At 39.2% G+C, this 25,857-nt stretch overlaps 2 protein-coding genes across 3 annotated transcripts; both read right to left on the bottom strand.

Moving 5' to 3' along the window:
* Window positions 1-984: 984 nt before the first annotated feature.
* On the bottom strand, window positions 985-14,287 carry acss1 (acyl-CoA synthetase short chain family member 1). The gene is made up of 14 exons (XM_066696758.1): window positions 13,872-14,287; window positions 13,142-13,238; window positions 11,621-11,820; window positions 10,585-10,760; window positions 10,075-10,227; window positions 8,365-8,512; window positions 7,658-7,795; window positions 7,362-7,454; window positions 5,117-5,229; window positions 4,094-4,220; window positions 3,834-3,961; window positions 3,360-3,423; window positions 2,583-2,704; window positions 985-2,191 (listed from the first exon to the last, which is right to left on the bottom strand). The coding sequence occupies exons 1-14, from the start codon at window positions 14,215-14,217 to the stop codon at window positions 2,015-2,017; spliced, it is 2,082 nt and encodes a 693-aa protein (XP_066552855.1). The 5' UTR covers window positions 14,218-14,287; the 3' UTR covers window positions 985-2,014.
* Window positions 14,288-17,995: 3,708 nt separating this feature from the next.
* Window positions 17,996-23,506, bottom strand: vsx1 (visual system homeobox 1 homolog, chx10-like). Of its 2 annotated transcripts, none has more exons than XM_066697027.1 (5): window positions 23,068-23,506; window positions 21,908-21,989; window positions 20,478-20,601; window positions 19,632-19,779; window positions 17,996-19,038 (listed from the first exon to the last, which is right to left on the bottom strand). In XM_066697027.1, exons 1-5 carry the CDS (start codon window positions 23,462-23,464, stop codon window positions 18,788-18,790), a joined length of 1,002 nt encoding a protein of 333 aa, XP_066553124.1. In that variant the 5' UTR covers window positions 23,465-23,506; the 3' UTR covers window positions 17,996-18,787. The 2 variants fall into 2 exon arrangements, with proteins under 2 accessions (XP_066553124.1, XP_066553123.1); XM_066697026.1 differs by having other exon boundaries at window positions 19,599-19,779.
* Window positions 23,507-25,857: the final 2,351 nt, after the last annotated feature.

A 25,857-nucleotide genomic window follows, 5' to 3' on the forward strand; every position in this document is an offset into this window, starting at 1 on the left:
TACTGGCATCTCCTGAGTTTCGCTAACCCTCTTGCAATAATCAGTTCAGTTTAAATGTTACTGGAACACAGACATTCAAGTTCAAATGCTTTCTCCGGCAAACATCTGACATTGCTAAAATCCACAAAAGTTGAAAATACAGCCTTCATACATAAAGCATTAGACATAAAATAATAATAAAATGGGGGATTTATAATAGAATACAATTTCAAGTAATTACATTTGCAAAGGAGAAGCCAGCAGCCTCCCACACCCACCACACACAAACCTAAACAGAAACATACAGACCAGTGGCATAGAATTAAAGGTAAATAAAAGTAGTAAACTACATGAGACAATGATAAGGATGCAATAATATCCCTATAAAACTTGCTTAGACCTGTATGATTTTGGTTACATGTGTCACTTTTTGTGGTTGCTTTCTGCAGTGTAGTGTAGGGTAGTAGTATATTGTGTTATAGTGTGTGCAGTGTTGTATAATACAGTGTAGTAATATTCTGTAGTGAAGTGTAGTACATACATACTGCAGTATTATCACTGATTATATGTATACTTACTTACTAACATAGGCCCTTTTATACTGCCACTGCTAACCAACTGTCACACTCTATCATGCATATTACTCCTAACATAATGTCTACTACTACCACTTACACTAACCTTCAAACGATCACTGATAGTAACCTGCATACCATAGTGTAATACAGATACAGTAATATACTGTGGAAAACGTTGTGAGAGAAGTCGAAATAAAAAATTAACCACATTTAAATTATTTTTAGTTGCAATAAAAACAAACAAACAAACAAAAACAAAAAAAAAAAAAATATATATATATATATATAATTTCATTTCATTTTAAGCGTGTATTTGTATCATCAATAATGGAGTTCACTGTGTGCAGATAACTTCAACCGCTAGAGGGAACCATTGCATTGCTTAAATACTGATTGTTGCTGAATTATTCACATAAGAAATAAGGGATTCAACAAAGTTGTCTTTATTGCTTGACCTAAAAAAGCAGTTCGTGTCATTTTCCATTTCACAACTCAATCTTTCCAATTTAACAAATCACAGAATTTGTCTTGTCTAAAATAAAATCACATATTTAAACCAAAATTTTTATTTCATTCATTAAAGATGGAAGATTACATGTTTTTACCCAGACATAATAAAATATATGCTACAATAGGATGTACATATAAAATGTCGGTTCTTTTAAAAATAAATAAATACATATCAGAAAAAAAAATCTGAATTAAAATCTTGATCACATTGATTGGGGTTGATTGAACATTAGGCTACATTAGGAATAGAACCACTTGAATTATATAGCATATAATATTTGCTTCTTGGAATGAATTCAGGGTCTAAAAAGGATGCAAGAAAAAAAAAACACCCTCCTTTCCTGGTCAGAGGTGCAGAGGTTAGCTTCCTATGGCACAGTTTGAGTCACTAGTCACTTGTGTCAGCGAACATCGTACAATGATCAAGTCTGAATGAAACAATCGGTATCCTGTTCCACTATTGGTCAACAGGAGCCCCTAGTGCCAATCATTCTGCACATGATGTTGCCTTCTACACTTTTGTCCCAAAGCGACCTTAGCGACGTGGGCCTGTCCATTAACTGGGACTCTCTCTCTGTCCTATCTGCTCTGGTACCTCTAGGGTGAGTGGGGGGTTGGTCTCATTATTTGCACACCATCAATTAATTAGGAGGTTCCTATTACATCAAATCACAATACATATATGCATAAAGTGTATCTGGTCAGGAACAGGAAAACAGTCACAATCCAGGGAGGAGTGAGAATAACCATCAACAATACTGTGCTCTCCCCCTGTCAACAGGTACCGTTCTTTGTGTTTCCTGTAGTTATTTACACTTCTATGAGTATATAATGGTTCAGTAAGGTATATAGGCCTTTTAATATGAGTAACAGATTGAAATGTTTAATACGCAGTGACACTGAACGGAGGTGTTCGTCTCACTGAGAGGAAGCAGCTGTGACCTAATTCAACTCTTTGGGGAAAGGCTCTTGTACTGGTTATACACGTCCACTATCTCTGTAATCACACTCGGGTCGTCCAGCGTCGTCACGTCTCCGAGGTCGCCGGTCTGATCCATGGCTATTTTCCTCAGAACTCTCCTCATGATTTTCCCAGATCGGGTCTTTGGAAGCCTCTTCACAATCTGAATGCAAAAACAAGTTTAGTTTGCCTTCTTAGTAAGCAGACACAAGTATAGCTGTCAGGAAGTCCAATCCCTCACCAGTACCTGTAGCATGTAAAATATCTACTATATGGAGAGATTAAACTATCTCTTTAGGTAACAGAAAGAGTAATAATTGTGATTGTATTGCTTAAATTGAGTAAAATGTTGATCTTAGCTCACACTTCTGGTTCCAAACATACCTCTCCTGTAGTTGATATAATTCAAACCTATAATTAGGATAAATTACAGCCTTGCTGATATCTCTAGCAATTGTGCAAAAGATAAGAGCCTGTTTGACCAGTTTTTTTTTTAGCCTTGAAGCAATTATTCTTTCTCGGATTACTGTAAAGTATTTTGAAAACATTCGTACCAGAAAGTCATCAGGAACGGCATACTTGGCTATTTTAGAAGACACCAGGGCCTTGAGTTCTTTGTGAATGTTTGAGTGGCTGAGAGAAACGTTATCTTTTAAAACCACAAAAGCAAATGCAGCTGTAAGAAAAAGAAAAAAAAGGAGAACAATGAAAATATTAGATTACAGTAACATAATACAGCACACACAAGGCCGTTTTAAGGCACATATTTCTCAGTAAGAATATAATGAATTCCATACAGGCAACAACTTGTCTGCCAAGCAGTTGCCAAACCCACTGCTGAAGCGATGTGTACATAATAAGCGGAGCACATTGTAACACGGACAGTACAGACACCCAGCCAGCAGGCGTGCTGTGACACAACAGCCGCTAAGAAGCCCAATGACCAGAGTCTCCTTTGGCAATCGCCCAGTCCCTTTGTGTTTAATCTTGTTGTCTACAGTAAGGAAAGCATGCGCCAGACATCAGAGGTTAAATATTAAACTGTCGCTGCCTATACCAATATAGTATTGGTTAATAAATGGAGGTGCTTTATTGCCTGGAATATGACGATCCGATGGGGAATATAAGAACCCTGTGCTCCTGCTACATCACAAATAAAAGCAAGAGTTCAAGGAGAAAGTGAAGTATGACTGGTAGAGGAAATAAAGCTACACACAGTATCTCAACTCAGATTATTAGTAGTCTACGATGTCTCTGAATGTGACGTATGAAAGCTCTTTTCAGGTTGTGTGTTGATGTGTTATTTTCAGTATGACTTGATGTCAACTCACCTTCCCCTTTCAGATCATGAGGAATGCCAACCACTGCTGTTTCAGGAACGTCAGGGTGCTCGTCCTAGAAATATTAATTGAATTGTAGTCTATCGTGATAATTGATTATGGTCATTGTCACAGTTTGAGTCACAGTCAGTGGGGAAGCCTTTATAGGATGGAAATCTGCCTTAACGAGGAAAACCTAATTCCTCCTCACACTATTTTTGCTCTGTGCTTTATTTTTACCTCTTATCTTATTTGTAATGACTCCTCTCATTGATAAAGAAGATGTCAACGATGATGATGATGATGATGATGATGATGATGATCTTGGGGATGTCTTAGTGTTTGAGCTCTGGGGGGCTTACATGCTGAAAAGGCATTGAGCTCCAGAATCTAAAATCCCCGTTCAGACCCACATCCCCTTACACTACAGCGCACTTTCATTGCAGCTGATTAAAAAGAGCTCAGATAAAGTGTGTGCAGGCTTACCAGGGCATCCTCAATCTCCGCAGTGCCTAGACGGTGGCCACTGATATTAATGACATCATCCATACGCCCAGTAATCTGATAATAGCCTTCTTTAGACCGGTAGGCCCCATCCCCCGTGAAATAATGGCCTGCGACACAAAGGGTGAAAAAGAACAAGATAAAAAGCATAGCATCTTTGCATGTACTGTCCGTGAAATTAATATTTCATACATCGCAAGGTTTAGTGAACTTTATGACATGAGCACTCAAGGCTGACTTACCCGGATATGGTTTAAAGTAAGCATCCACAAATCTCTGGTGGTCTCCATAAATGGTCCTTGCCATTCCTGGCCACGGCTGGCTAAGGCAGAGGGCCCCATTGACATCATTGCCAGCCAGTGTGTTTCCCTGTGGAGAAATTAAGGGTGGAAAACAGTGCAGGCATCCCTTAACACGTTTAGCATCAGAATATTCCTCAATCCTGAACAGCAAACCAATAATAACTAAAAGCTGGCAAAAGAACAGAAATAAAATAAAAACCTGGAATCTCCCAAAGCTGATAAGCTGCTGTATCCTGGTCTGTTTTAATTACACTGTTAAATAGGTTAAGATTCTCTGCCCCGTCTGATCCCTGGGGTCATGCCCACGCGTCAATTAATAAAAAAGCATGACAGCATCGTCATAGCAAATTGACTTTGTGAAACAAAGCACTTTCTATTTCACTGGTCTATTTCTACTGCTAAGGGTAAGATAACAGCCCTTACTGGCCATATTTGTGTCATAAAAATGTATCGGTATACAAATGAGCAAGGGAAATAAAACCCCCCATTAATTTGCAATATCCCACAGAGCAGTTGATCCCTGGTCTGGTAACCCTGACAGAGAGGCGCATAAGCACACAAAGAGGTCAGACAGGCAACGCAGTCTCTTCTGCTTTACTAATTCGACAGTCCTGTATCACCATAGAGCTTTACCGTGTTGGAAAAGCAGACCATATGGGCCGCACGCTTTCCACCAGCCACTTTCTGAGGTGGATTATTAACAGATGATTCGCTCTCATCCCTCCCCCTTGCTTTTTGATTAAGCATTATTCAGAGACCACCCCCTCCACCCCCCACCTCCAGCTCCTCTACTCCCGTTCTACATTTCCAGTTTCCTGTACTTTTATGATCTTTGTTTAGCCGTCTTATAACTGTCATTGCTGTAAATCCATGTAACCAGAAAGGCCAACTACTAGTTTGAAATGTAAGTCGTCTTGTTGAGCTTATTAACAAAGACACATGGTTGTTTTCTGAAGAGGGTACCTCCTCGTCCATCAGCGCGGGCTGGACCCCGAAGAAAGGCCTCATTGCCATGGCCGGGAGGATCTCTGCTCCTTCCTCCGAGGGCCGTGGGGAGATACAGATCCCTCCTGTCTCTGAGCAAAAACAACAACCCAACTTTCACAACCCTTACTCTCTTAAAACAGGCAGCACAAACACAATCTGACACAAAGGACTTTCTATTCCTGTTGGGGAAACTACGTGCCAAGTGCCCACTACACACTTAATTAATTACACAGGCAATTAGAGGACTGTTTACCCACAGGGAAAATCCAGGTATCAGTATCACTTTTATTCAAGTTATATCAAATGTATCCACAGTGCCTTCATTTACTTCTTTTTCATGTTTGTATTGATAACAAAAAACACAGCATTGATACAATGAGTTGCTATTCAACACTTATCGAGCTCCAGAATCAGTCACTGAAGGACAGGTCACCTTGGTATCCATCGTTAAAGTATAAATATTATTAGTTATTCCGCGTAAGACAAGTGCGTCACATGATGTCACACTAACAACATACTGGGTTAATCTTGCATATCTAGCAAGTGACAGGATTAAGGCTGATCCCATCTTTGTTGCTGTGGTTTTGTCTCAATAATCAGTGCTCGTTTGTCCCTGCATCCTGAAATGTAAAGCACAGTGTCACAGTGTCAGCTGGCCACAAGAGGAGTGTGCTTTTAGTGTACCTTGAAATAGCTCTTAGTACTCTGTATACCATCCACCTTTTAATTAAAAATGTGATGTTCGCCATTCCGCTATTTTAAAATGTCCTGCCATACTGACTGATATTTCTGACAACTATATATTCTACAGACTCCAATGGAAAGTGGACGTTTACTGCAGTACGTTCCTGATTGGACAGGGTCTCAGAAAATGGGGTTCAGGTCTACAATGACAAACAATTGGCAAAACAAATTGTGTTGTGTCTACACGATCGTCTGTGGAAGGCATCTTTTACCTGCAGTTCCTCTGCCCAATCTCTGGGAAACTAAAACCAGACTCAGAAATTATTTCAAGGAATTAGGCGGCGACTTTTGCAGATGGCCTACTAGCACAGTTAGTGGACAGCTCCTAATGCTCCTTACGCAAGCATGTGGTGTCAAATGTAATGGAATGGATTTATGGCATTTTAAGAGGCCAACAGTTGCTTCCTTGTTGGAAGCCTTCTGAAAAGATAAGCTGTAGGCCCTAGAAATTATGTTAATTCATTTACTATAAACAGTGCAGATGTTCTTCATGCTAATCGTAATTATAGTTAAGCCACTGATAAACACAGTATCAGACAGAATTAGCACTCACCAACACAAAAGCTATATCTACGAATCAAGGGGTGCTTAAAACTATCCATTGTGTGGGGGTCTATAATGCGCCGGGTTCAGTGCGCAGGGAGCCCTCTCTTCAGCATGTGGAAGTCATATGCAAGGCCATATATAATCAATTTGCTACAATGCTATGTCCTCAGGGATAAGACAGTCTCTATGTATAAAGCAGGAAGACACCCACTTCCTGGTGAGGAGAGGAGTAGAGCGTGAGAAGCGAGTGAGAAAAGAACTGTAGAATCACGGTAACCAATTAAGTTTATGGACTTGCATTACGGTTTTTCGAGTGTGTGTGTGTTTGTATTTCTGTGTCTCTGTGATTTGCACCATAAATAAATCTGCACTTCACCATATCCCTGCTTTTGTACCTATACTTCTTACACCCTGCCTTTATCGACCCCTGGCACCGTGCCCATGCCCACGTGGTGCCGTAATTGCTAAAACCAATCAAAAGTGAATTGGTTTTACAGTACAGTTTGTCTGCTTCTTAACTTTTTTTTTTTTAAATCCACCTCAGCCTTTAGACAAACAAATAAAGCCAGTTTTCTTTTAAGGTAAAGTCCTCTGCCTTCACAGAGCAAATGCATGCAGTTCAGTCTGGTTTGATTGTATCTATTATTTTATTTAAGGGCATGGCAAATATCTGAGCATGTGCCAAGATAAAATCAACAGAGCAGCGACACATGGCTGTTTTCGACATCACGCACTGTGCCATTAGCCATATCCGCTCTTCTGCAGCTTGGAAATGTTATCTTTCCATACCGGCACCAGCACACAATGGGGGGGGGCTGATACAAAGAGCTAGATTTGAGAGGATAAAACAATGAGCGAACTGTCGAATGACACTTCACTCCAGGTGCAGGATTTGATGCAGAGGTAGAAAGGTTTGTGGGAGGAGCTTTACCCGTTTGCCACCATGTGTCCACAAGGGGGCACTTTCCCTCTCCAACGACGTTGTAGAACCACTCCCAGGCTTCGTGATTGATGGGTTCTCCAACTGCAGGCATGAAACACAGACTGTTAAACATCCGCCCTTCGAAGAGCCATGGAAACTGTGCAGATCTTCCACCAAAACGTTTCCTTTTTCCTGAAAATTACCTAGACCTACATATATTTTATATTGATCTCTGTTCCCTTTCTGTTATTTTTAATCCTGTTTGAGGGCGTGTGTGTTCTTCCGTCTCCTGTCAGTCCACTCACCCGAGCCCAGCGTTTTCAAGGAAGACCTGTCGTATTTGTTCACCCAGTCCTCCCCGTACTTCAGCAGCAGGCGGATGGCAGTGGGGGCTCCATAGAACTGGTTGATCCTCAGCCGCTGCACGGTCTCCCAGTATCTCCCTGTGACAGAGACCCACACAGACACTTTATCGACCCCTTAAACAACCTGTGGGCCTTTTTTTTTTCCACGTATAATGCGTTGATTTCCAGATTTTTGTAAAGATAAAATTTCCTATTGATGCGTTTACTTTCAAATTAAACACTTCCATAATATCTTGTAAATTCCCAGCAATCCTTGCTCAGATGTTTCACAATGTGCTATTCATTTTCAAGCCCACACACCGTGAAAGTCAGAAAAAAGATATATCATTTTGAATTGGTAATCAATCTAGATGTACTTGTGTTTTTCAGGAAAACTGACTAGAATACGTCATAGATTCGTGGTCCTGACCTTACAAAACATTAGCAAAGCATAATTCTGTTTATTGCAGGTTTAGTAACTATATTAACCAAGATGGTGGATAAAGCCCACAGCAAGAGTTTTAATTGGGCATCTGCAACATTCAGTCTACAGCAGACCATGCCTGGTGTACAATCCAGGTTAATGGACAACAAGCAGCTCTTTATGAACACAGTTGTTCAGGAAGCAAAGAGCAGAAGTGACAGTGGGTTCTCTTAAACTGTCTCACCTGGGTCCGGGTATATAGGAGTACTTTCAAACAGCACGGTAGTTGCCCCATTACAGAGCGGGCCATACACCACGTAGCTGTGCCCCGTCACCCAGCCAATGTCCGCCACGCAGCCGAAAACATCGCCTTGCTGGTAGTTGAAGACGTACTGAAAGAGGCGAGGAGAAGAGAGTTGTTTTCCCAGACCGAGAACTGAACGGATATGTCTTTACATTAAAACCGAGACTTTAAAAATCTTTTTAGAAATACAGTGAAGGGGATCGTCTTCAAAATGTCAAGCATTCGTAAGATATAGGTTTTGAACCGGTATTTATATATTTCACATCTGAGAGTTTAGAATATTCCTTTCCTTTTCAGCGTGTTTTCAAAACATATTGTTATATGGATGAATATAGAAATAAAGTGTTCTTGTCCTATTTATAGTATCTACTTCTGTACTACAATATTTAAAAATACTATAATTAATGTTTACTTAAACTGATGCTTCCTCCACCAACTGCTGTCCGCCCTTTCTGGTGTGTTATATGCCCAGCACATTTGGTATCTAAACACAATGCATCATCTTCTAAATAATTTTCTCCTCAATTTCAAATTCCAATAAATTGCCCCCTTGCTTCCTCTATACTAGTGTACACAGCATTGTATAACAGCATTGCCACACATCCTTAATCATTAGAACGGCTACTGCTGCATTGTCAGTGTATCTTCTTTAAGGAAAAGCGTGAGCAAGAGTCGAAAGAGCAAAGCGTCCTCGGCCTCCGCACTGAGCCGCTCCGGTGAGCGCCCGTCTCAGGGTCTCTCTGGCACGGCTCCATACGGACATGTGGTTTGTTTTCAGCAGGACGCGGGAGAAAGCCGATTTTGTCAGTTATTTGATTGTAAACAAACCCCCTGCCAAAATGAGACCAAGCCAGACAGTATTTATTTGTGTCCCCTTTGAACTGGTAATCTCTTTAAAATTAGTGGAACATCTCATATTGTTTTTGATACACTGAAATCTGGATGCCTGACAAATCCACACATCCACTGGGTCTCAGTGGGTTTAATCTGTCAGTGGCTTGTTACCCAGCCTGGAGACACGGTCTTTCACATGATTTCCCAGGCAGATGACAACTAATATAAATACCAAAAGTGGAACAATTTGTCACTTTTTAACTTCCTTTTCTTTCAAACGGGGATGACTAACACACACCATCAGCAGGATTTAATCGACAAAATTTAAAAGTGATGCTGTTATAAATAGTGCTCTCTAGTGCACCTGTGCAATACCTTCCTTCAGTTTTTATTTTTAAATGACTGCAAATTGTCCTGAGAACAGATCAGAAAGTGACACACTCCCTTGGTTAGGGAACTACAAATATATCGGCACACAGGAGAGGCAAAAATAGCACAGATTGGTAAACTGCGTAACCCTTTTTAACCCTCGGGCTGAACCGGTCTTAGCATTTTCACTTTACTATGTTTTGGATAATTCCTTGCTAAGCTAACAGAGCAGGGAATCTGATGTCGAGCCGGGGAGGGGTCTGTGTGTGAGAGTCTGTGGAGGACAGATGAGGGGGGCAGAGAGGAGATAACACCGGTTTCACCACTGGCTGATACTCTTTCACTCTCCCTCTGGTAAACACAGCTGCTTGAAGTCTGTGCCGCTCGTGAGGGACAGAGCCGTCGCTGGGAAAGGCACAGCTGTCCTGCAGAATCAACATGAGCTACCTGGTGCGTCAGCGCCGCGTACAGCAGGTACCCCGCCTGGGTGTGGACGATGCCCTTGGGCTTGCCGGTGCTCCCAGAGGTGTACAACATGAAGAGCATGTCTTCACTGTCCAGGGGCACTGGCTTACACTCCGGCGACTCCTTAGCCATTTCCTTGATAGAAAGAAAATACATGTTAGTAGATACAGTAGGTACTAATAATTCATAACATATATATTAAGCTGAAAATGTACACCTGAGTTCAAAATCAGAGAGCAGAGTGAATAGCTGTCATGCTGGTGTCTGTTTTCATTTTATTGTTGATTCCCACGCAGACGTCCAATTTCATAATTGTTTTCATATCCCACATTCAATAATTGCATGTCTCTGTCTGTGCTAGTCATGTTACTATGCAAGGACTGGACTCAGCCTCCTGGGTTGAGGTGGATCCCAAAACAGAGCTGCTGTCATCATTTAAACATTCATATCTGAAGCTGAAGGACCTCCCTTAGCTTTCCCTTGCTTAGTTACCTCCTCAAGTTGTACATCCAGCCTGCCCATGGGAACCCTCGTATCTGTCCTCTGGGCCACAAACACCTGCCTGACAGTAGGGCACGTCTTCACAGCCACATCCACGGTTTTCTTCAGCTCTATCACACGACCTCCTCTCACTCCCTGGTTACAGGTGATGACCGCCTTGCACTGAGCTGGAACCAGAGTTTTACATCAATCTACGATGCCTTGCTTATAATTACAACTACGGTTCCTTTCAAAAGTGTGAAGCTATGTGTATAACCTGTGATCTACCTTTACACTTTGAGGATCTGTTTCTTTCTTTTCATTTTCCTAATGGCTCTTCTCTTACACTAGACAGGGTGCAACAAACAGTCCTCTTACGCCTCATTAATTGCAATACTTTCAGCGCTTGTAAATCTCTAGATTACTTATGTAACAATCATGTTTTCAATGACATTTTCAATGACAATGCGCATTCAGGATCTTACACAAATGTTTGATCTGTTACGTGAGCCAGTCAAGTGTTATGTTTCGCTTTGATGCACTGACCGTGTATACAAAATAAGGACACCCTTGAACTCCTTTCCAACTCACAAGTTATATCATGTGATCTGGAGTGCAGGACAGGTAACACTGTGTGCAAGGGCATAGGAAAATCACAAGACCTCTTCATGTTTTCAGTTACAAAGCCTTCTCATTTTTGTACTGTTTCAACTCAAGATGATCTGGACTCAGAGGAAATTGCTTTACTTACTCTAGAAAGTACATTTTTCTAAATAATTATATTTTTAGTTTAGCAGACACTAATCCACAGTGCCTTTCACAGACTAGAGGGTGTACTATCTTTCAACAACTGATGCACCTAATGACTTTCAACTGGGCTTCTCTTTGACATCTTATCATGAGGATAGAACAGCAGGAGGTTTAGCTGTCCAGTGTGACACACGGGGAGATAGGAGCTGGGGGCCGAGCCTGGAACCTTCCGAGATCCAGCCCTTATCCTTCATCTCCTCGCCCATAGATAGTATAGATAACATCTTATCTCACCCACCGTCCTGTATTCTCCCGGAAAGCGCTTCGGCACTGAAGCCAGCGAACACCACCGTGTGGACCGCGCCGATCCGGGCACACGCCAGCATAGCCGCCACAGCCATTGGGGAAACGGGCATGTAGATGGCAACCCGGTCCCCTTTCTGTACCCCATATCTTTTCAAAGTATTGGCAAGGCGGCAGGTCGTTTCTAAAAGTTCCCTGTGAAGCACAAGATCATGTCGAATGGAAATTCAGTTTTCTCAAGTCTGGGAAGTCCGGGCACTTTATAGCAAAAGAGTGTCATAATGTTATAATCCAAAGAAATATCACTTCTTAATAATAGGCCATTGTACCCTCTCACATTATACTTTGAATAAATTAATCACTACAGAAATGTGCCTTTGTGCTGTTTTGTGGCCCACTCCCCTTTACTGTTGGTCTTCTCCCACCCCACCCTCCTTATCAGATGCTCCTCAGCTGATGAAAGCCGATCATTTAAAACATCTCGGTTCTTAAAGACTTGCCCAAAGCACTTTTCTTGTGAGGGCAAAAAAAAATGCCTCCGTCCTTCAACTGTGTCGGCTGTTTTTCCAAACACATAAGACAACAGCTGTCGAAACGTTCAGAACAAAGGCAAAGGATGAGTTGGACTTCGTTCGTTTTGCACAATCATCTGTCTTTGGTGGGAGCAGATAACCTTACAGGCTCTCTGCACAAGGTTGTTATCTAGTCTGGTTCACTGTACATAAAAAAAAATCTAGAGAGAGGATTTTAAAGCTATGCCATAAAGTCCATCATTAAGGGTTTAGCCATTTTAAGAATTATGAGTGATTTTTTATGATTCATTCTCTTCAGACTGCCACTTTCCTTGCATAGACTACTGAATTAGCAACAGCAAAACATGTAACAAAATAACTGAATTAGCCTATTGCAAGGAATGTGAAAATGTCAGAAAAGCACAGATGGGATAGGGCAGGAAATCACAAAGTGAGTAAGTCTAAAAAATTAACAAATACAGCAAGGAATCTGCTGGGCTCAACTGTTTTGTCTTTATGTCCACAACCAACGCCCATGTGTCTTACGCTCTGCTTAGAAATGCAACTACTGCATACAGTAACCTTTAAATACACTTTCAGTTTCATGTAATTTGATATTTCCTGCTGTAATATTCTCCTTCCTGTTATAAGCATAATGGAGGTGGCAGATGGTATGCACAGTCTGCTATGAAAGGTATGGAAGACATAAACAACCCTACACACAGAAACAATGCCTTTGCTTCGAATGTAACTGGACCGTGTATCATCATTTTGCTGGGTAACTTCATATTTTCGGGCCACGTCAAATTGCTTGAGCTCTAAAACATCTCTAACAATAAAACAGATGTCTTTCCTCAGGGGCAACAGAAGGAATGTGTATATACAGCTGCTTAGTTTCAGCGCTCACTGCAAGGGATTGTTTCCTATAGCCTTAAATGTGCACAAATGAGTGTGACTGATAGTGTTTCCTCGCTGGGCACTGGGGACAGGAACACCACACTTACCCGTACGTAATGTTCAGCTCAGTGCCCGGCTCATCCCTCTCCCAGATCAGAGCCACCCGGTCGGCATTCCTGCGGGCATGCAGGTCCAAGCAGTTCTCTGTCAATCAATAACACCTAATTAGAATAGAAAGGGCCATTGTAAAGCCCATGGGATAATTGACTTAATAACAAAACCGTGGCTGTGTTGTGTCTCTGTAGTCTCAATAAGCACAGGGACAGGGAGGGATGTTGCTGCAGGTTTTTAAAGCTGCTGTGATCATATCATTGTGTGGCTAAGCTGGCGTTAACTGTTTCTTAACCACAATGGCAGCAGCAGAATATGAAGAGCATGTCTTGCAAGTTACTGGAGTGACGCTTATACCCTCAGCACAGAATGTCCCAAGTGCCATGGACCTTGCAACTGCTAATTACACCTCTTTGACGAGTTTTACAACGCATTAATATTATAAAACATGCCATAAAGCTTTCATTTTCACCTCCTATTAAGGGAGAAAACAAAATTGGGCGGAGGGGAGGGGAAGGGGAATAAATGCAAATATGCAAACCAGTCTTTCTCGCTTATTTTGCACCAAATTCGTTTCCTCAGTGCATGAAGTGCTTTAAACTTTGGAGCAACCACTGACACACTTTATGCTTAACAGTATATTGCATTAGATGTCTAAAAAGAAGAGGCAGATAAGAAGAAACAGGGCGCCTCTTTTACAGATACCGAGAAGAAAAGTCCCCTTACCAGACACGTTCAGCTGTCCCCCCAGGAACCAGCTGATCCTGCCCTGTGTGATGTCGCAGTTTTGAACCTGGGTGAAGGCTTTGCTCCACAGCAGCCTGTCCCTGGCAATGGATCCCCAAAAGGTGTCCGGGTCCTGCACAGATGTGTCATACAGCTCCCTGTAGGATGCACCGACATCTGGCCGCAGGGTGTGCGTGTCTCTGCGGGGGACGCGGCTGGACTGTCCCTGTCCCTGCAGCACTTTCGGGACAGCAACATATCGGCTACTGTAGCAAGAGCCCTGTCTATAGGAGACACCTGCACGGCACAGCAGATGCCACAGACTGGTCTTGTGTTTTGCCGCCATGTTTCGAACTGGCTGTAATTGCCCAAACTTTCTTCGGCAGGAGAGAAAAGGGTGGAGACATAGTGCCAATTGTCAGAAAGACACAGCCGGTTAACCCATTCGTTACACCTCCGTTTCAGAGCATGCGCAGTTCAAGACTGTGCTATCGAGTCACACTTTTAATTGGATTATTGCATAATAATAAACTTCATCCTTCAAGTCTTTTTTGTTTACAATGCAGGCGCATGATATAGTAGGACAGCATGTGTAAAGTATGGCCCTGTATAGGAAATAGATTTTGAAATAGTTTTAATAAAAGATATAACCCATACCTACCTTAAATTGTGAAATGAATTTGTAACACATACTTGAGTGGATGAAAACAGTAGATTGTTGGTTTTTATATATTTATATATATATATATATATATATATATATATATATATATATTGGAAATGTATTTTCTTCAAGCTGCATTTGGTAAAGATTTTGTTATTCATGTGTTACTTCACCTATGCATAATTTGAAGAAATGTGTGAGAGTATTGTATTTTTGAATGGCAGAATTAACTATTATTAAATAAAGAATATGCCAACACATACAACGCTTTATAGATCTGTAAACCAATTGTTCTGATATCAGGTGATCTTTCAAAGGGGTGACGTGCGGACGCCTAGTGGACGTAGAGGGTTTAATAACGATTATATCTGCTATATCTGCTATATCTGCTATATCCCCCCAACTGTTGCCTTTTGATCCTCAATGCAAAGAATACCTTAGAGCTGTTTAGCTGAAAAGCTTGAGAACATCTGGAATAGTTTCATAACATATTGACAACCTAATTGTCTGACACCTTGCCAATTTCCTAGATTATCCCTTGATATTATAATGCTGTCAGGCACAGCAGTTTTCATTGATGGGATATTTAACAACTGATACGTATTGCCTTTCAAGATTATAGACTAGAGTACAGTCAAGCTGTTTTACATGATATGAGTTTAGTTATATATATATATATATATATATATATATATATATATATATATATATATATATATATATATATATATATATATATATATATTTGTGTTGGTATCTATCAGTCAATAATTAACGTTTTGTGTCTATAATATAATTCATTAGGAGACTGACTCCTGCAAGTTACACTGTGATGGAAATTATTGGTCTAAAACGTAATTTAGACACTAGATAGCTTGGTTGCAAAATATGCTGTTGTAGGAAAATATGCAAATGTTTCTAGAAATATTTGTCTTTTCATCACACCATGAAGACAAGTGTTATCATACATTACATTTATTCTGACTTACTGACTGCCAGTTATCTTAACACTGGTAACTGGCACAGTTCACAATGACTGTGGGAAGATACTGGTTGATGTCAAAGTACCAATAAAGGAGTCTTGTCAAACACAATGATTCTTTATTGTGAAATGTACTTTTAACTTTGCACTTTGAGATTAGATGCAATTCATTTCTTGTCTTCACCATTGTTTCAGGCCTCTTCACCTTGACATATAGGTTAGACTTTGAGATGACTTTGTTTGCAGTTTTCTAAAACAATTTATTTTGCTTATCATAAATATACACATTTAATAACTTGACTGTGATTTCAGAGTCAAAACACTGATTAAACTGTATAATTTACAGCAGAGGCACATATAAAGCTGGTTGATGTTGAAATAATGTTATGAAGGGATTGATTGAAATAAATATTGTTCTTGAATCTATACATATTAATCAATTACAGCTTTTTTGTTTGATGAGGAAACATAAATCAATGGAGTGGCAGTTTAGACATACCATAACCCAGTTCAGTCAAGTGGAAAATTTACAGGTTTTTCTAGTCCTCGTCACTATTCAACAAACACTAACAACATATAATTGATCAATTGAATAACTTTAATTACATTAATCCTAGAATACTATTGTTTCAAATGAAGGGTGTGAATACTTTCAATTATGGAACCCCTAGAAGAAGAATTCACATATAATTTGATTTTCATAATGGTTTTGATTGAATATTCTTAATTCTCAATTATTGGTGCCACTATATGAAGTGTCTCTAATCTCAGGTTTAGCTGCTAATCTTTTTTTGACTAAAACAATTACTGAAATAACTTGATTTATCTGATCCTGCCTTTATATTTGGAAATTACCTAGAATTTACCATGCAGTTCCCACTCAGGCATTATAAAGCACTTTCATGTTGATCATTGTATTACTGTTACTGTTACTGTGTGCAGGGCATTTAAAAAAAACTGCTCCATTTGTTTTATTATGTGATTAGAGTTTTAAAATGTGTGTCATAAAACATTGCAAATTAATATAATTTTCCGATGTGGTCAGAATGGAAGAGTAGAATATTTTAGTTATTCATATTAGTCGCACAGTACATCTTCAGATGCTGTATATTTTTCCACACTTATGATGTCGTTGTAAAGTATTGTAGTAGTATAGTGTCAGTGCTGTAAGAAAATGTCCTACCACTGTAAACAGCTGCTGTAAAGCCACTAGAATATAACCTGAATGTAAATGTTTTACAGTTTAATCACAAAATAAATAATAATAACTCAATCTATCATCCTCTTTAGAGGTAATTTAACCAGTTTAGTCATAACCTGAGTAATGTTATTATTATTATTATTATTATTATTATTATTATTATTATTATTATTATTATTATTGAGAGAGGAAAAAAGCCGATTAACTTACAAAAGGAGGTTACAAATGTATAATAGAAATATTCTAATGCCATTATTGAGAACAAATCAAGGGAGAATTAAAAGTTGATTCCATTCAAAAGCTCAGGAGCTATGAAATGAAATTAGATTAGATGTGCGCAGACTACTGTCCATTAAAGCACAACAGCACAACTGAAAAAGCAATTATGTGATTTGTGACCATTAAATAGGAATTATGTGTGATTAGGCACAGGGTTTTAAAGAATAATTCAGATTAAGTTCCAAAAACAACATGACTAGATATTAATGTTAAACTTAAAATAAACAACAAATCAATTAGGATAGTGGTGACTTGTTTGTGTAATGGCCGCATTAGGCGCAATTTGAATTTCCTCTGAATATAAGATCAGGCATAGGTCAAATATGTTATGTCTTTTAGGCTTTTAGTGTAGTGAACATTATCTAGACCACACATTGCTTTCCTCTGTCGCCCGTTTTAAACACTTTGACCTGATTTCAGGGCTGGATCATTTATACTCCTTGCTGGGACTGTAAGAAATCAAAAGCTCTGAAATGCATCTCTATCAGTGTTGTTGTGACACTGAAACCTGCTAATGACAAAGGCTCTGTTCACACTCAACCTTTGCTGGTAATATACGCATATATTTATTTAGTGTTTGAAAATCTTTGCAATGTGTGTAAATGGGCTCTTTTAGGAGCACTATGACATATCTCTGGTTTAAAATGTTGAATTATATCTTAAATCATGTTTGGATTTGTGATTATTGAATACCTTCATGCCTTTAGCTAGATAATCTGTCCCACCCAAGTGACACTGTAAAATACTAGCACTTGCACACAAAATGCACAATAATTCAAAATCTATGGTCTGTAGTTGATAGTGTATTAATTAGTATGCCAAATTACTTTCTAAGTATGAATGCTTAACATATAAATGGATAATGTCCAAGTGGAGACTCACTTACAAGAAAATGTTGCCTTCCTCTTTGCCAGTGAACGTTAGTTCTTAAAAGAGAAACGGAAGTGTTTTTGTTTTGTCGCTGGTGATGATGTAATAAAGCAGCAGACAAACAAGGATTGCACAAAATATTTATATTTATTCCCCTTTTTTTTGATGAAGCATCGTTGTTGCTGTTGGTGTTAATCTGCTTTGTTTTGCTTCTTGTTACCTGACAAAAACATTCAACACCCACACAGATAAAGTGCTTGAGATGCACATACCTTGAGGTTCAGGATATGTGCTTTTAAAAGTTTTGCTTTATTGCCAAAACTACAGTAAGTTTCAGTTGAATGTATGGCTTTCAGTCTGGCTGACCCATTTGCTGTGTTGCAAAATAACTGCTGGCTTATCATTATTTAATACAAATTATATCCTTTCAAGATAATTATTTGTTTTCATGTAAATCTTGATATTAAATGTTTCAGTAGGTGGTATGCCACAGTTACAAGTGGTCTGAAAAATTATAAACTTACTACCTTTCCTACAGTAGTGTGCGGGAGAAGTACATTGATTTTTAAAATCAATGTGGATTCCGTATGTTGCTTTGCTGTTGTTGTGGTTGTTACGTTTTTCCTGATATTCTGTTTCATAAAGAAGTGCATGTTCACCAAATCATGTTTAAATAAAAATGAACAATAAAAAACAAAAAATAATTCACATATGCCATTTGTTAAATTAATAAACTTGAAATTATACATCTTCTTTCTATCCAGACCACAACTGCAAACAAGAAAACACTCCTAAGCAGCCAATACAAGTTTACACTCTGAGCCCTGAAGATATTTTCTGGTGTGTAAAACAAGTACTTTTTCGCAGAGAGCCTTGACTCCCTGCCAGTGTCCAAGATCAGTGCCCATGTCCACACGTCTTTAGCCTTCGTTGTCTGTCTCACTATGGGAGTCCTTGGCGGCCATGTGTTTCAAAGTGCATTTGCTGTCTTGTTTGGCTGTGCTGGACAGGTCTATGGCCATGTCCTCGCAGTCGTCCGTTGTGTTTGCATGACTGGCCCACTGGGTGTCGCTGTCTTTCGCTTTCATTTCCTCCGAATAAGACTCGGAGTGGCTGGAGGTCGGAGTGCTGTGGTTTTTCTTCGTTATTTCCAGAGACTTTTTGTGCATGCCTGCCCAAGTTAAAAGAAAAGAGAAAACAAGGTCAACATCATGCCAGATATTACATAGAAATACAAAATTGTAGATTACATTTTAAGAAAGGAGGCACTGATTTGATATGCATGTGTTTAATTTCAAATTAAACTGATGCACAGATTTAATATGGAGCCTATTTATTCAAATTAAACTAACCATCACCAACAACTTTTGTTTGAAATATATTATTGTTGTTATTGATGTATTTATTTTAAAATATATGTTCTCTTTCTTTCAATGATTATTCTGGTAAATGTACAATCTTTATCCTGCATTATTTGTTTGCACTTCATCTATTACTTTTTATTTAGTTATTTGCTGTAAATGCACAGGCAACACTTGTCTAACCCTGTCGTGCCAATACAAGTATTTTGAATTTAATGGAAGAGTACAGATATTGGCATGCAGGTGAGCATCCCATGAGCTCTTCTTTTCCTTTGTATTAGAGTAAATAGGGACTGATAAAGAACCAGATTGCTATTGTATGTCCTCAAATTGGTGCTGCAGTAGAAATGAACACAGCTTGCTTTCTCACCAAGCAGCCAAGGGGCGCAGGATCCCATCATACCGTTCTTTGCAGAGTTGATGATGGACTCGGGCAGCGGGATGGAGTGGCGCACCATGGCCCCGTACAGCCCGTACTCCGCCATCACGCTGCTGCGGCCCCAGCACTTCTCCCGCTTGCGCCACTTGGCCCTGCGGTTCTGGAACCACACCTGGAGGAGAGAGAGGGCCAGGGGCCAGGCATGAGCAGGGCAGCACGACGACACACGGCGTTATCTTCATCACAGCCATCTCGGTCTCCAATAAGGAGGTGTTCTTTTTTATGGGCGAGCATGCGTGTTGGCGTGTGGCGCCTGTGTGGCAGGGTGTGTGCAGGTATGTGTGTTTGTATGGGAAGAGAGCAGGCGTGTGTCACTTGTATGTGCATAAAGTATGTTGCTGATTCAACATCAAGCTGCTGCTGTAATAGTGACTGTTATTCATGAATGATATGTGTACACTTTTTGGTGTGTCACTTTCCAACAAATGTCCTTTTTATCTAAATATTGAATGGACAATAAAGTTTATTATTATTATTTTAATTTTTCGACATCATTTTGTGGTAAAAAAAAAATATATATATATAGATTTGTATAGATTGTTTTTTGTTTTATTGTTAATAAGATGATCATGCTCGCTTGGACAAACTAGAAGGCAAAGAGGGTGTTGAAGAAGTATGCTACTGACATGCAGCTGCGGGGGAGGTAGTGCATCCCTACTCTTAGTGCATCAGTGTCAGTAGTAGCTGGTGTCAGTAGTAGTGCAGTAGTAGCTGGTGTCAGTAGTAGTGCAGTAGTAGCCAGTGTCAGTAATAGTGCAGTAGTAGCCGGTGTCAGTAGTAGTGCAGTAGTAGCTGGTGTGGTGGCCGCACCTGTATCCTGTCCTCGGGCAGCTCCGTCTTCAGCGCCAGCATCTCACGCGCATACACATCTGGATAGTGCGCCTCGTGGAAAGCCTTCTCGAGCTCCTCCAGCTGCTGCGCCGTGAACACCGTCCTGCAGGACAGACAAACACAGACACATCATATACACATACTGCGGGACAGACACATACACATCATATACACATACTGAGAGACAGACACATACACATCATATACACATACTGCGGGACAGACACATACACATCATATACACATACTGAGTGCCAGACAGACATCCTCACACCCACACACTGAGAGACAGACAGACACATACACATCATATACACATACTGAGAGACAGACACATACACATCATATACACATACTGCGGGACAGACAGACACATACACATCATATACACATACTGCGGGACAGACACATACACATCATATACACATACTGCGGGACAGACACATACACATCTTATACACATACTGCGGGACAGACACATACACATCATATACACATACTGCGGGACAGACACATACACATCATATACACATACTGAGTGCCAGACAGACATCCTCACACCCACACACTGAGAGACAGACAGACACATACACATCATATACACATACTGAGAGACAGACACATACACATCATATACACATACTGCGGGACAGACACATACACATCATATACACATACTGCGGGACAGACACATACACATCTTATACACATACTGCGGGACAGACACATACACATCATATACACATACTGCGGGACAGACACATACACATCATATACACATACTGCGGGACAGACACATACACATCATATACACATACTGCGGGACAGACAGACACATACACATCATATACACATACTGCGGGACAGACAGACACATACACATCATATACACATACTGCGGGACAGACACATACACATCATATACACATACTGCGGGACAGACACATACACATCATATACACATACTGCGGGACAGACACATACACATCATATACACATACTGAGAGACAGACACATACACATCATATACACATACTGAGAGACAGACAGACATCCTCACACCCACACACTGAGAGACAGACAGACACATACACGCATGAACACCGTCCTGCGGGACAGACAGGCATCTTCACACCCACACACACATATATCCAACCCAGCTCCACCGAGAAGAGCGACAAGGGTAGACAAGTACTGCCCGAGCATTTACCGCAAATAACTACAGGTGACAGATGAAGTAGAACAAAATAATACAGGATACAGATTGTATAAGCATTACATGAAAAATAAAATATATTTACAAAATGCATAGTAGTAATAATAATTTAAAAAGTTCATAAAGCATTAAAGGAAGTAGAAGAGGACTAGATAGATAGATAGTCTCTTAAAATAATATGAGAGGGAAATACCTATGCCTCCTTTTCTTCCTCTTGTTCTGCGAGTTGGCTGAGCTCTTCATGTCACTGCGATCTCCGGAGAGGTTGTCGTCGTCTAGAGATCAAAATACATTTTACTCTCAAAATGGGTTGGACTGGGGTTTACAACTATTTAGTATTCCTGAGCTAAACACACTTGCTCATCAATAGGCGAAAGAATGAAACGAAAGGAATCAGTTCGATCCCAATAAATTAACTATTCATTAATTCCATCCTTTATTTTTTACCACCATACTGTACACAGCGAAAAAATATTGGTGTGAATACAGATCCCTACCAAATTCTGTAAGCATGTATTTTGAAAAGCGCCAAATTATTTTTTTTCTGAATTCTTTCATTTTAAACACTACGTTTGGTATCATTCATATATATATATATATATATATATATATATATATATATATATATGTATATATATATATATATGTATATATATATATATATATATATATATATATGTATATATATATATATATATATATATATATATATATATCTGAATGATACAAATCGTAGTGTTTAAAATTCAGAAATAATTTATTTTGCAATGATTATATATAAAAAAACAGTTACACTAAATACATTAAAAATAATGTATCGTTATGTGGGTTGAAGCTACAGATTTCAGATAATAATAATAATAATAATAATAATAATAATAATAATAATAACGACATTAATTGTGTAACGAATAAGGTTTTATATATATATATATATATATTGCACATTCTTCGTAATTATTTAAACCTTTGCATGTAGGCGGAATCAACTCTTTTTCTATTTCAGCACCATTAAAAATGCATTACGGTCAACTGGACAGCTCCTTCCCGCGCCTGATCCCAGTCCGGATTTACATCCATTTTAAATCAATTTAATTCGTTTGTCTCTTTGCCCCTTATTTTGTGAACACGTATGACATATATTTAAACATATAAGGCTTCACTACCAGGCAGAAAAAAAGTTGAAAAGTAATGGAAATGTATTACACCAACACTCACACTTTGTTGAAACAAACTTTCTTTTTTACGCATAAACCAAAGCAATGGCCAGTGGATATATTCCCGACTATCCCGTTTCCTTTGAGCCGTCTCTCCAACTCTAATCTGCGTTAGACATATTCTGACAATAAGTACCTGAGTAGTTTTCCTTCTGCTGCTCCAGATTCTGCATGAACTGACTCTCCGTCCTGGACTGCAGGAGAGGGATGTGACCCGGGAGGAAGCAGGGGGTCCCGGAGGGCTGTTGAGCCGCCAGACTGCACAGGAAGCCCAGACCCAAGGGCAAGGATCCCCCGGCAAAGGTGAAGCCCCCAATCCCGGCGCTGTGGCCGTCTCCATGGACCCCCACTCCTGGACCAGCCGAGGGCTGAAGGTCCGTCTCCAAGCCGAGGAGGTCGGTGATGGCGAAACCTTTGGATCTGAAGCCAGGTCCATTGAGCCGGACTGGTTTCTCGTTCCCACCAGTCGGGGCTAGGATCTTTATTTTAGCTTTCCCATCCGTGGCCTCGTCTCGTCCTGTCATGGCACTCATCTGTCTTTTGACTTTCCCTTTCGTGGACGACAGCTCAGAGAGATGGAGCGGGACAGGGGACCGGGACAACAATTTATCCCCATCCCACCCTGAGAGGACGACCCCCGGGTCCAATCAGCTCAGAGGAGGCCTTGGAGAGGCGGGTCCCCTTTTTCAATCCCAAAGGATTAATTGCCACCAATTTTCCTTTAAATCCGATAAAGATTTGTTCCCCCCCATCTCTCAATTGGTCGTAAGTGTCTTTTTTTCTCTAGATGACAGATTTCACTTACCTTTACATCTGTTTTAGACATTTTCTATTCATATAGTAACCTGACATTGAACTATAAATTTAGAAATCATATAATTTCAATGTGCATTTCCGATCTCTCTGGTTATATATGTATAACCAGAGAGATATAAATAAAAATGTATTTTTTAAATTATATTTTTAACAGCATATATGTAAACTTAAACGAAATGTTTTATATTCTTACTCAATGATATTTTCACATGACACTTTTAAAGGCTTGTATTGAATTAGAACTCGATTAGTAAGGCTTATTATAACTTTGTATATATATTTACTGTTCTAATGGTCAAATAATAATGTTAAGGAAACTATAAAATCAGACTAAATATCCTCAAAACAAAACAACTTAATATATTGCGTGCTACATAATTCAGCATACAATATACCTTTGAGGAAAAGCAAAAATTAAAAGTTTAGATGTCAAATCTTTAGTGTATTGAGGGCACTTTAACGGGTTTGCAGGTGTTTTATCAATCAATCATTCAATTTTTATTTTGGGCAGATTTACAGATTATAAACAGACCACACAAATAAACAAATTAATAACATAAACAATGTATATAACTAAACTATAATAAAATAGAAATAAACTCAGATAAACGATTATACTTTTCAGTTCTGAATTGTGCATTTCAGATCAACTGAATTACGATTTAGCCGCCAAGTAGCATAGGACTGCGATCACACAGGTTACTTCAAATTGCGTAATTCAAAATAGAAAATTGGATATTAATAAGGCGTGGACCTGTCTTTAAAACAATGCATACATTCCGTATGATTAAATGATGGCACTCACTCATATTTTGTAATATGTAACCTGTTGAATGAGAGACGCATGTTTTGAGAAGAACACTGTTGTCATTTTATAATAATTTCAGAAAATCCCACCTGCTAATGAACGAGGTGCTTACATAGTTGTACATGTCTTGTCCTGTGCATTTTGCTCTGTTACACACGATTTACACACATCTTACAGCAAGTGCTTCCCAGATCTATTTCTGATTCTGGCCCTTTCTGCTCCACATCTAGATTAAGGAAAGGACTTCTGATAAAGATAATTACAAGGGCATTAACTTGACATTATTAAAGAAGGACCCCAATCTCCCTTTACAAGCTGTTCCTGGGATTAACACAATAATAACTTTCATTTAGGATAATTGTCATTTGAATTGAAGGGGTATCTTGTGGGTTGTTATTAATGGCACGTCACAAAAGCAGTTCAGTTGTGAGACGTTTTATTGTTAGCTATTTATAAATGAAACAATGTTTTTGCAGGGGAAATTATGTAATACTTACAATTTTAGGCATCACTATTATTAATGTGTAACTTTTTTTCTTACTTGATGCCTGATTTATAATTAACAGGAATGCATTTGACTTATAATAACATGAAACATGACAGAATGAAAAGGTATTACACTTATTTTGCTATATAAAATAAATTTGATAAGCTTTTTAAGTGCATTTATATACGTGTTATATTTTAACTGATTTCCTGATGTGAAAGAAATTGCGGAGAGCCTTGGTGCTCTTATGATCAGGGTGCATATAATTAACAGTGTATGGACCAAAAAGAAAAAAAAAAACGTGATTAAAATAAACTAATATATATATATATATATATATATATATATATATATATAGATAGATAGATAGATAGATAGATAGATAGATAGATAGATATATGAAAATCGAATATAGTAATGCATCTGAATATAAAACATAATAAAATGTTGCTTATCTGATGTACATGCACTCTAGATGAAGTACAGATGGCTGGTATGGCATTTGCAATAGCATTAACATGTTACCGTGTTATTTAATTTCTTTGCTAAACGTCCCTTCATTTAGTCCCATTTATATTATTTCCCTGGTTGTAAGTAGACTTTCACTGAGTGAACCAACATGGAGAAAAGCTCCCGTTGTAATTAGAGTTGATAATCCCACCTCCTCCCACAAGCAAATTTCCTGTCCGATCAGACATTAGGGGATAAAACCCTAATTTTTGACGTGGCCACGGAATCAGCTTAATTTCAGCAGTTTATGTTAAGGATTTCTTTTCTTGAGATGATGAAGCCTTTAATATGCATATGGGCCAAGT

Source organism: Amia ocellicauda, chromosome 23 (assembly GCF_036373705.1).
Source record: "Amia ocellicauda isolate fAmiCal2 chromosome 23, fAmiCal2.hap1, whole genome shotgun sequence".
Taxonomy (NCBI): Eukaryota; Metazoa; Chordata; class Actinopteri; order Amiiformes; family Amiidae; genus Amia; species Amia ocellicauda.